This window comes from Asparagus officinalis, chromosome 7, assembly GCF_001876935.1.
Source record: "Asparagus officinalis chromosome 7, Aspof.V1, whole genome shotgun sequence".
NCBI classification, from domain to species: domain Eukaryota; kingdom Viridiplantae; phylum Streptophyta; class Magnoliopsida; order Asparagales; family Asparagaceae; genus Asparagus; species Asparagus officinalis.
The window spans coordinates 103,737,372-103,749,858 of NC_033800.1; the positions used below are offsets into that span (position 1 = coordinate 103,737,372).

At 35.3% G+C, this 12,487-nt stretch overlaps 1 protein-coding gene across 1 annotated transcript; it reads right to left on the bottom strand.

The window, feature by feature from the left end:
* Positions 275-11,986, bottom strand: LOC109848403 (farnesyl pyrophosphate synthase 1-like). Its single transcript, XM_020417875.1, has 4 exons — positions 11,945-11,986; positions 9,865-9,981; positions 9,692-9,780; positions 275-700 (listed from the first exon to the last, which is right to left on the bottom strand). The coding sequence occupies exons 1-4, from the start codon at positions 11,945-11,947 to the stop codon at positions 610-612; spliced, it is 300 nt and encodes a 99-aa protein (XP_020273464.1). The 5' UTR covers positions 11,948-11,986; the 3' UTR covers positions 275-609.

Genomic DNA, 12,487 nt, shown 5'->3' on the forward strand with positions numbered 1-12,487 from the left:
CAAGCTCTTTAGACAAAAACTCTCTCTACTTACAACATGGATTTATTTCAAAGACATATGCAATATTTAAATGTACTTCAACGAATTGCAAATATCAACAAACAAAAATACATCGATGCAACTCTTTAGACACAGAATAATCTAAACTAAGAACTAGCATCAAAGAAAATACATCGATGCAACTCTTTAGACACAGAATAATCTAAACTAAGAACTAGCATCAAAGAATTTAACACAAGTAAATAAAGAGAATATACACAAGTTTACAACAAAATAGTTAGGAACTTGATTGCCATTATCATAGTACATCTCCAAATTTACAAAAAATGCAATTACAGTTTACAAAAAATTTAACTGTCCCATCTCCAAATTTACAAAAAATGCAATTACAGTTTACAAAAAATTTAACTGTCCCATCTCCAAATTTACAAAAAATGCAATTATAGTTTACAAAAAATTTAACTGTCCCATCTCCAAATTTACAAAAAATGCAATTATCGGGCATCGAAACTCGTCTTATCTGCCCTCAGCTTCGTCTTCTCGTCTCTAAGTTCGTCTCTAATCACAGGGTCTTTCATCAGGTCGAGGGTTATCGGGCAGCAAAACTCGTCATGGATGTTTAAGACCATGGAATTGAATGAAGGTGACGATGACACGGACCAAGACGATGATCGGTTGGGCTGCCCTGCAACTAAATCTTCTGAAAAGAAATCAAAATAGTTCAATGTTGTGCCTCGACTTTTCAAATGCAAGCTTGCCTGCCGGCAAAAATATACCATAATGAAATCCACAATCATCCTCTGTGACCAGTATCTGTTAGCTAAATAGAACACCAGCAAATATATATCTTATTCCGTGTAAACTGGGACCGTAACACATAAATTCCATGCAAAACACAATGATCCCAAAAAAAGAAGAAATAGATTACTGAATGTGAATACAAATAATATGAAATATACATACAAAAAATTTCAAAGGTATCAGCAGGGACATAGCATACGTCCAGACTGAGCATCCTTCCTATGCATTTAGGTTACTTTCGCAGAATTTTCCAGAATGAATGACTTAAAAAACAAATAAAAACATAAATCTTATGCCCTTTAATTTTCCAGTCCAATAAACAAGCTGGACTGCTGTATTCTGATTCTTCTCCTCATTTATCTACTTAAGCTCATCAACTTTGTACTGTGAAATTCTTCCCCCTTAATCTATTCTGCAAGATGTTTCTTCTTCAAGAATTCATTCAACCATAATATATAAGGGAAGCCAACACCCATGTGATTAACTTTGTCAACCCTACACAAAGGAGAGCCGGTAGAGGTTCTGATTCTTTTTTACCTTACTTAAAACTAAGTAGGAATTTATCAAAATTTCAAGTCATAACAGCACAAAGCCCTCTTCAACATTAAGAAGATTTTCTTCTTTTTTAAATGAAGGACAAGGTAATAAACTACAAACTTTGCCGGTGACATGCACACTAAAAGCTTACTGATGAGTTCCATCAAAATCAACTCTCTCTCCGGTAGAAAAGAAATCCCAGAATAAGAGTAAACTTAAAATGAATTCAAAGAACCTCTTTGGACAAGAATTTATTTACCTTTTAAAGAAGAATCTCGTTGAGTACAAGGAAGTATGTTCAAAACAAGAAAATAATAGATACCACTTAAAATCCAAATTTATCTTTAAATGTCCAATTTCTGTGTATGCGACAAAATTTTTGTGTAAATACTAATGAAGTGTGCTTATGTTGGACACGTGTTGGACATGAAAACTTCCTCCATGCTATCAATCAACCATTTCATTATTGTTGCTATGTTCTTTTCTTCAAACACAAATTCTAGAAAACATATAGTAGTGATAATGAAGTCTGTGCATACGAAAATTTATTCACCTCCATATATAGATAGCCAACTAATTAAGTGAAAAGTGAGGCAATGTGCTTACTATTTAAGATATATAATCACATAAACTTTTATATATATGACATTTATTATCTTGAAAGAATTCAATTGATGTAAAGCTAATTCTTGCTAAATAGGACACATATGTGTAACAATTTCAAACATTTATTGTCATACATCCTACTGATGTTTCTAACATCGACAAACTATTGGTGTTGCTTCCACCAAGTCCAGCGTCGAACATCTCAGTAATGTAGTTAATACGAAGCATCATTTTAGTCTTGTGCCAGATGTTTCTAACCATCATGTGCATGTTTATCTCTATTAGCACCACTACTTTACCTAGTGCTACTGTCAGTAGACTCATTACCATAGCCATTCATTGCCAACATTACGACGATCATCATCAAGTCAAGTGTCATCGTCCTTGTCATTGGCATGCATATAAATAAAATAAAATCCCTTTTCTGCATTTTCTAAATTCTGTAATGTCTTAGTTGTTATTTTGACAATATTTTTATAAATACATTAACAAAATTAATGTACATAAACTGCTCCATCCAAACTATATGATGTTTATTAGTAAAAATATGAATAATATAATTTTGTAATTCCTGAGATAGGTCTTTATTTCTACAATATACAATTGTTAAATGATGCCACTGGTTTTCTAAATTTTCACTTCCTAAAGACTATTCAGGATATAGATATTCATTTTAATGGGTGGTAATATAAGATCGCTGATCAGAGTGCGCATTCTTTCCTAAATTGCAAAATTGATATGTGGATATAGATATTCAATAAATCTATAACTAGAGAATTTTGGGCTAAAAGCAAAATTAGAAAAGTAGAAAAGGGGAAAATGGAGAATAAGAGAAGGAGAGGGTTAAAAAATTACAGCGGGCTCCTCGACGTCGTCGCCGCCGCTCGAGCTTAGTGAAGGGAAATCTAGGGCTTCTGTTTTTTTCCCCTCTGCATCGCGTTTAAGAAGAACAAGAGACGAAGGGGTAGTCGGGTCTGCCAGCTGTTCACCTGGGTAATTTCGGGTTATACGATGGGTTAGGCGGGTAAGACGGGTCAACCCATCTAATAAATGGGTAATTTCAGGTTGACCTATTTATGACCTGACCCATACCTAATATAAATGGGTCGGGTCGGGTCATAAATTGCCACCCCTAATGTGGTCCCATATTTGAATGAGTGGAGGGGGATGTGACACATCACTACCAAGCACAACTTTTTGTGCTTGGTACCAAGCATACCCATATTGCTCATATATATATAATAGATATATATATATATATATATATTATATATTATTATATATTATATATTATATATATATAGTATACATATACATACATATGTACATTGTAGATACAATATGTACCATATGTCATATTACATATTACCATATGTATATACATATGTACATCATATATATATATATATATATATATATATATCATATATATATATATATATATATATAGTGCTCGAAAGTGATTTCTAAGGTGACACATTAGATGTTTCACCTAAGGACGCAGGCCTTAAAAATCACATCAATTCCCTAATTGCTTTTTTGCCGAATCCTCTCCGCTTACTTATTCTACACGTTTTAAACCTAAACACGACCAATTTTGGGGTGAGCCCGTCCGGTGTTTTGACCCTTCATCCACTCGCCACATAATTTTAACGGTTTCGATGAATTAGAACGTTTTACACGGACTTAACGATTAGGCGCTCAAAACACGACGGTTTCACCTAAAATTGTGCTGTTGTTTGTGTTTAAGAACGTGCTAGATCAAGTTCAACGCGAGCGCGATCGAGAAAGTTTTTTATATTAATAAATGAGTGGCTAGGAAGTTTAGTGGACATCATACTATAAGCTTCGAATAGGAGAGTCTTAATATATATATATATATATATATATATATATATATATATATATATATATATATATATATATATATATATAGAGAGAGAGAGAGAGAGAGAGAGAAATGTAGGAATACCAAGCATAAGTTTTGTGTTTGGTAGTAAGGTGTCTCGTTCTCATCCACTTTCCAACCCATATGAATGTCCCTCATTTAAATGAGTAGATGTAAATGAGCCACCTCACTACCAAGCACAAAAACTTGTGCTTGGCTACACACACACACATAAACATATATGTATATATACATGTATGTATCTATATACATATATGCATAGGTACACATATATACATATACATGTACATACATGCATAGATATGTGTGTGTGTGTATAAAGTATTTTCGTTGCACATAGGCATAGTTGTTTGATGTTAAAAATTTTAAATGTGGACGGTAAAATGATGAAGTGAATCAATGGGAAACTCTCGATTCATGTGCTTAAGCTGGTTAAGATTTTACTAATATTCATTGGAACAAAACATACAGACTTAAGATTAATCATATTTTATGGTAATTAAATATTCATGTGGCTCCTTAGAATCATATTTCCCATATATATATATATATATATATATAAATTTGATATTATCGCCGAGTTAACGGATTTGGGAGTTTTCCGCTAGGATAAATAGGATTTTTAATCGGTTATCTTTTTTATGGGTTTATCTGCGATTTAACGGTGATAATATAGGATATCGACCGATAAGAGAGGCTAAAATTATCGTGTTTATCAGCTGGGTTTTTTAAGTTGGATTGTTGAGTTCTTAAACCCGACCCGACCCGTTTTGACAATAAAATGAAACTTTTGCCCTAAACTTCATGAATATCTCTTTCTCTCTATGCGGCTGTTCTCCGCGTCTCTTCGTGAATATTTGTGAACTTCATCGCTCGACGCTCGCCTCGCCTTCGTGAACCTCATCGCTCGCCTCGCCTTCGTGAACCTCGCCGCTCGCTCGCCTCCCCGACCTTTAGCCCTAACATTCAGCCCTAACCTCGTCGCTCGCCTCTATGAACCTCCTCGCTTGCCTCACCTTCGTGAACCTCATCGCTCGCTCACCTCTGTGAATCTCCGTGAACCTCGCTCACCTCGCCTTCGAACTCTAGCCGTCCAGCGAGATTTACTCGACCAGATATCTACTGCTCAGTTTTTTTTCACTTCGCCGCTCGCTCGCCTCCCCGACCTTTAGCCCTAACATTCAGCCCTAACCTCGTCGCTCGCCTCTATGAACCTCCTCGCTTGCCTCACCTTCGTGAACCTCATCGCTCGCTCACCTCTGTGAATCTCCGTGAACCTCGCTCACCTCGCCTTCGAACTCTAGCCGTCCAGCGAGATTTACTCGACCAGATATCTACTGCTCAGTTTTTTTTCACTTTTTCTTTTAAGTTCATTATTCTCTTCATGTTCTACGGTGAAGCTATGCTATATTGGGGTTGAATCCAACTCAGTCAGACTTTTTCTTATTTAGTTCATTTCTTCTCGTCCGGTTACGATTATCTCCTCTTCTTTCTTTTTTTTCCCCTTCCTTTGCTCTCTCTTCTCTGAAAAAAAAAATTATCTATGTTTGTCACTTTCATCAATACTTAACTTGACATTTATAAGTCTTTTCTGTAAGAATTTCTGTGAAATTTTAGGATTTCCCCATATATGTGTTAAAATACTGTGACTTGTTGTGAGACTTGTATAACAAATTAGTTACAACTTACAAGTCTTAAAAGTTTTTTCACTGCAATTAGTTTATATCAAACTTGTAATTAATTTTAAGAAAATACTTGTGAGACTGTATAAGCAAATTTAATTGTAATTACAATTAATTTTGAGCAATTAGTTTTAACTGCAACTACTTTAGCTAATTATAAGTTTATAACTCGATCAATAATCTCTGAGTTTCATTGAATCTTGATGTCATTTTGATCTCAAGATTGCAACAAAATAAAACTGACTGATGTTAGGCATAAAATTTTATGACGTGATGAAATAAATAAAAGAAATATACACTTGTGCAATTGTGTTTGCCATTTTATTTTCAAACTTGTGTTCACAGGATCAATATCTTTTAAATGTTAACAAGAGAATGTATTCTGAATGCCAAGCATCTGATAAACCACCAAAACCAGGCGGTAAAGATTCTTGTTGGCATATGGTGAGCAGGTTGGTAATGATGCTTTAAAGGTTCGTTGCAAGCTTTGTGGGCAGTCTATGTGTGGAGGTATAAGCCGGTTCAAACAACATTTGGCTGGAATCAAAGGGAACTGTATGCCGTGTGAGAAGGTCACCGAAGATGTGAAGAAAAAAGTTAATGAAATCATTGATAGTGTCAAGAAGAATAAGGGTGCAAAGGAGTTGAAAATGCGGGATTTACTCGATGACATTCATATAGGGGAGGAAGAGGGATATGAAGGGAGTGTGACCGCATCTACTCAGAGTCAGAGAAGCTCATCATCATCTTCCTTCAAGACGAAAGGGCCAATGGACGCTTTTGCGGGCCGCTCTCATGAGTTGGTCGAAGTAGTATTAAAAATGAAACAACAAGTGATGGACAGCAAGTACAGGAAAAAGGCAAGAGATGATGTGAACAGGTACATCGGGAGATGGTTCTATGAAGCCGGCATCCCATTTAATACCGCAAGTATTCCTTCTTTCATACAAATGGTGCATGCAATTGGAAAGTTTGGAGCCTTCTTGGATGCTCCGACACCATATGAATTGAGGGAGACTATTCCGCATAGAGAGGTGGATGAGACAAGGGAGAGTGTTGAAAAATTTAAGAAAAGTTGTGCACTTAACAGGTGCTCCATACTGACCGATGCTTGGAGTGATCAGAAGATGAGAAGTATTATGAATATAGTTGTGCATTCAAATGGAGGAACATCATTTTTGGGTTCATGTGATGCATCGGACGACAAGCATAATGCGAATTATATATGCAACTATGTAGAGAAAGCAATTGAAGAGTTGGGGGTGCAGAAAGTCGTACAAATTATCACCGATGGAGCTTCAAATAACATGGAACCGCAAAAAGCTAAGCAATTAAGAAGCTAAATATATTTTGGACAACTTGTGCGGCGCACACTATTAATTTGATGCCAGCCGATAAAGCCAAAATAAGATCTATTCGGAGTGCAATTGCAATGGGAAGAACCATGTCAGTGTACATCTATAGCCACATGAGATATCTTCATGTGATGAGAGAATTTGCACGGGGAGACCTTGTGTACATCTATAGCCACATGAGATATCTTCATGTGATGAGAGAATTTGCACGGGGAGACCTTGTAAGACCCGGGGTGACAATTTTGCCCTGCCGCATACCCATACCCGCATCCATAACGATACCCGTACCCAATGCAAACTTAGATGGCTACCAATTTCTCCAGATGCTTGGGCACTTTCACCAAATATGAGCCTGAAGATCAGCGTCCCTCTTAGCAAGGCAGTAGCCCAACCGCCAAGGATGGTGCATGACTAGGGGTGCATTCGGTCCGGATACGGCTCCCGTATGATGCCTACCATATCCATATCAGCTTACTCATCTCGGATATGGTTACGGATACAGATATACCTCAGTAAGGAAAATTCATATCCATATCCGCTAAAATCGGATACGGTTACGGATATACATGCAGATATATAAGCGGATATGTATGCAGATACAAAACGGATATGAGAAAGCTAGATAATATTGAGAAAAACATAGTTCATGTGATACAAAAGAGTTCGTTTATATGTTCATTATATCTAAAAAGTTAAGATTAAACATATAGATCATCAAAATTAACCACAAATCCATAATCTAAGAATCAAAACTATCGTAAGAGTATGACTAATATGTATTCGGATATTTCGGATATGAATACGGATATTTCACTATAAAACGATATTCGTAACCATATCCTATCGGTTATAGATTTGAGTAATCATATCCGTATCCTAACGGATATGGTTACGGATATCTCCTCGGATACGGATACAATTTAGTACCCCTATGCATGAACATTATAATGCTTCAGTGTCATAGGATGACAGCTTTTATAAGCAAGATGACATGTGTACAACAGTCTCGATCAGTATGCAAACTTTTCGAGTTTCTGTTTGTGCCCTAAGTTTGATTCCCATCTATACGGCCTAGGACAAAGATAAAACCATAAGTTCTGTCTCTAACCTAGGATGGAGGGTTATTTTTTCTTATACGAAACAGAAAGGTGTTAGTTTTTGAGCTAATTCCAGATGAACTGTAACTCAGTCCTCTTCCTCTTTGTTTTCCTCTTTTACAACTACAGTTCCAACTGTGACATCCATTATAAGTTTCAAACTTAAATTCAACCTATATGCGACCTCCAGCTCCTCTTTTAGATATACAATTTCGAATGTGACAGCCACTATACGTTTCAAAATTAAATTCAACCTTTATGCACCTCTTTATGCTCCTCATATTAATGTGACAGCCACTATACGTTTCAAAATTAAATTCAACCTTTATGCACCTCTTTATGCTCCTCATATTGCTTTCATCTTTTAATCTGGAGCACTTAACTAGCCACCTTACACAGGCCAAGCAAAAAAGAACCACCATGCATAAGTGCCTTCGACAACTTTAATCTTCATTTTTTTTAGTTCTCATCATTCTCTCTTTCTTTTATGTTCCTCTTTCTTCTGCAATGTCATCCTCGGACCTCTCAACTACTGTTCTCTGCCCTTTTTTTCATATCACTCCCTCTTTCAACTTGTTGACCTTATGTATGCCATATCGAAAAAAGTTACTAAGTTAATATAGGAATGGAAGCACCAATACATTCTTGTGGAACACCCTGACAAGCAAGTGAGAAGGTGTGCATATAGCACATCAGAGTTTGGTGATTATTAAGCAGATGCATTTATTCTCTTATGACAAATATACTTTTGACTTTCATAGATATATGTATTTATAAGATAGTTCGTGCATAATTATTTATTAGTTAGCTACGCTTCTTTTTTGAGACAATGGACTCATGATTTATGGCAGACATGCTGTCACATACATCACTTAGATAGTTGAGCTGCTTGATGGTATCTTGCACCCATGTCAGAGTAGTGTTCAAAGAAGCTGCTAGCATAGATAGGAGATGAGGATATGACTTGATTGCATCTTGAGTTATACCTTTAACCCATAAATGGAGCAAATTTGATGGCTCACTACACTAATGATAGTTTTTCCTCTTTTTATGCAGCATTGGTGGTGCTAAAGAAAAGTGCATATATTTATCAGAAATTTCTTTTCTGATTAAAGATGAATGGGTATCTACCTATGGTGATGGACTGATGGTATACACAAGAAGAGCAGGATATATCATCTTCAGTATTTTGTGATTCTTCCCTATAAGAAACATGTAAATGGCGCATATATGATACAGTTCTAAGGTATTGTGTTCTGAAATTGAGGATGTCAAATATATGCATTCCATGTAAAGTCTACATAAGAAATTACAGTAGTACTGCAAAAGTACTTCAGAGCTTATCCGCAATCAAGAAGTTTCAAGCCTAGCATATTAACAAAAAGATAGATAATCTATAATCGTGTCATCCATTAGTTCACTCACCGGAAGGTAAAATGAATAATAAGCAGTCTTGTACTGGACAATACATTGATAACTACATGTCAAATACAAGAAACTATCGTTAGCAACTAAAAAACATGTCAAATTTGAAGTAAAAAAAAGTCGGGATACAAGCAGTTAGAATTATTTTAAACCAATAAGTTTTGGTTGCCAAAAACTGTATAAGAAGTGATCATAAGCTGCGCTTGAAATTTTGTAAGATAAGAGCATGGCAAAACAATAGCACAAATTATGAAAAACTATTATAAATGCCTCACATACACAGGAAATTTATATTTTGACAGGTCTTGTTCTCCATCATGAGTTGTGATCAGATCAAGCATCTGCCCTGAAGCTGTCTGAAATTCTACCTGGCAAGACATACTATTTATTTGTCGCGTGATGAGCTAAAGAATCAAAATTGAAACCATAACATCTATTTCAGATTTATTTACCTCATTGAACAAATCTAAGAGGTCAACATAGTAAGGCTTTTCCCTGAAATGTAGTTTTAGCATCCGTGGGATGTGGTTATGAAGTAAAACCCCGTCATTGGCAGCAATAAGTCCAACCTAGTGAGCAATATGAGAAATTATCAGTTCTTTATAGTAAGATGAATACAATAAATATAATTATCTATTACAAGATTATTTGAGTCAGACTTAGTCCCTAACAAAACTATCTGAATTAAGCATAACATTTGAGGAAAAACTCATACCGGATTAATTCAATAAAAGGAAATAAAAAAGCACAAATATTTAGCCAAATTACCATAGCTTCTTCCCCAAAAGACAATAACAAGCAGATGTCTCACATGGGTTTTATCTGGAAATATTTATGGTAGACTATGGTTCTCATGACTCAAATGATTAAATGTTCGCATTGTCTGATGAAGGAACTATAGAAATCTTAACAGTTAAGCATGCTCTGACAGGAGGACTACAGTGATGGGTGATGACCTATGGAATGTATTTGCTCAGGGTGTTATGAAGATACGTATCTATAAAAGATTTTTGACAGCCACAATAAATGCCACATCCGGCATCCAAAAGCACATAGAATATGTACTCAAATTGGTATTGCACCTTAGAATGCATAAAGTAGAAAGTTAAAAATCCTTGAAATCTACAAGGTTAAAACTGTTCTGGAGTATGTGAAAATCTGGAAGTGAAAGTGAATAGGTACAATAATACACTAGGTTTGCAATTGGTTAAAGAGCCATATTAATACGAAGATTCTTGAATACAACCCCTCATAGTTAAGGGGTATAACTGATATCGAAAATGAATTACAGTCTCTAATCTCCCCTTTGCATATAAAGCATTGATCCACATCTTCAACAGGATGTCAACTTAAAAGGTTGTGTTAATGCTAAAGAACTCAGTGCTATGGTTTCCTCCCTGTAGGGTTCCTCAACCAGCTCCATTGACAGGGCATCACAACATGGAAGTTAATTTAAATAGGAAGATAAGATGAGTACTTAGGTTTCCAAAGCAGACTTATTTTGACCCAGGTTTCTCGAGAGAGATTTATCATATTTGCATATTACTCCCCCAAATCTTGATATTTTGAACTTAGTCCCCAAATCTTCAAGTATTCAAGATTAGTCCCCAAAATCTTCATGTTTAGAAATTAGTCCCCAAATCTGTTAAATGTTTTAAATTGGTCCTTCTAGTTAGCAGTTGGTGGAAAGATTTAGGGAACTAATTTCAAAATACTTAAAGATTGGGGGGACTAATTTCAAAATATCTAGATCTGGGGAACTAAATTCAAAATATGAAAGATTTGGGGGATTAATATTAGATAAAATCCCCAATTAAATAAAGAAAATTTGCTTCTTGAGGTCAGTGATCTCCTAAAAATTTCTCGCGTTTCCCCAAGTTATAAAGCTTAACGCAAGCTTAAATTGTCACTGTTAATCACATATCCAATTGATATTTACAAATGAAAAAATGAATAGAATAGAAAAGACAGTCAACATATAATGAATAGAAAAGATAATAACCACGGAAAGTTAGCAGTTACAGCATTTACCTTCCTACATGTATAAATGTCTCAACTTGTTGGCGAAATGGTGCACTCTGTAACAATTCTGTGATAGTTTGGGGAGTCCAATGGCCATAATCATTACACAACATCGTTATAGAACTGGAGCATTAACCGTTATAACATTCACAACAGATTTAAGAAAATAGCACTCACCTCTGGTAAGTATGACGCTAGTCTTTGCTGAACTAGTAACTTTTCAATCAACTGTTTCAATAGTATTTAGACCCATGCAAAGCACGGTTCCTAAAAGATTTTTGATCTTTTTTTTGTTTATTCTTTTGCGGTTTTTGACATAAAATCAATCTACAACAACATCAGATGTTCATGATGCTAGAGAGGAACCCAAAGAGCCATATCTAAACATCTTCAAATGTTTGTTGTATAAGTTATTAACGATAGTGTTACATTAAAAAAACTATAGAAAGAAGGAACATTGTAACAGATAACCCAAAGGATTCGACAATGCAAAGGATACAAAAATTGTACCATCTGATGTTAAATTTCTTGTGAGCCTCTCTGATTATTGATCTGCATCAATTAAGAATAGAAACCAATAAGCAATAAAAGTTCAATAGACTCACTGAAGTAGTAACAATTCCAATTACAAATTTGTGAAAACGGTGCTAAAATCCAATAGTTTAAGTCAAAAGACTTTCAAATAATTCAATGTCAACATACATTTCGTCATAATAGTTTCCTAAATCTTCACGTGCCCCAAATCAAGCCAAAAGAACCCTAAAACCAAACTTCCAACAGTTGAATTACAGAAAAATCAATAAATAAGGAATCAAAAACTTATACATACAACATATAAGATCCTTGTTGACATTAGGGCTTAAACTACCATACAATATAATGGAGAAATGGGATAAATTGTTGCCTCATTGAATGGAAAGAGAGAATGATTGATTCTCTGGATTTAGGCTTTCTCCGTCCTTCTCTCGGTCACCTAAAACTTCATCTTCAACTGTAGTATATGCTAATGTAAACCGCAAAAGAATAGTAGTTTACGTTACAGTTATGTTAAGA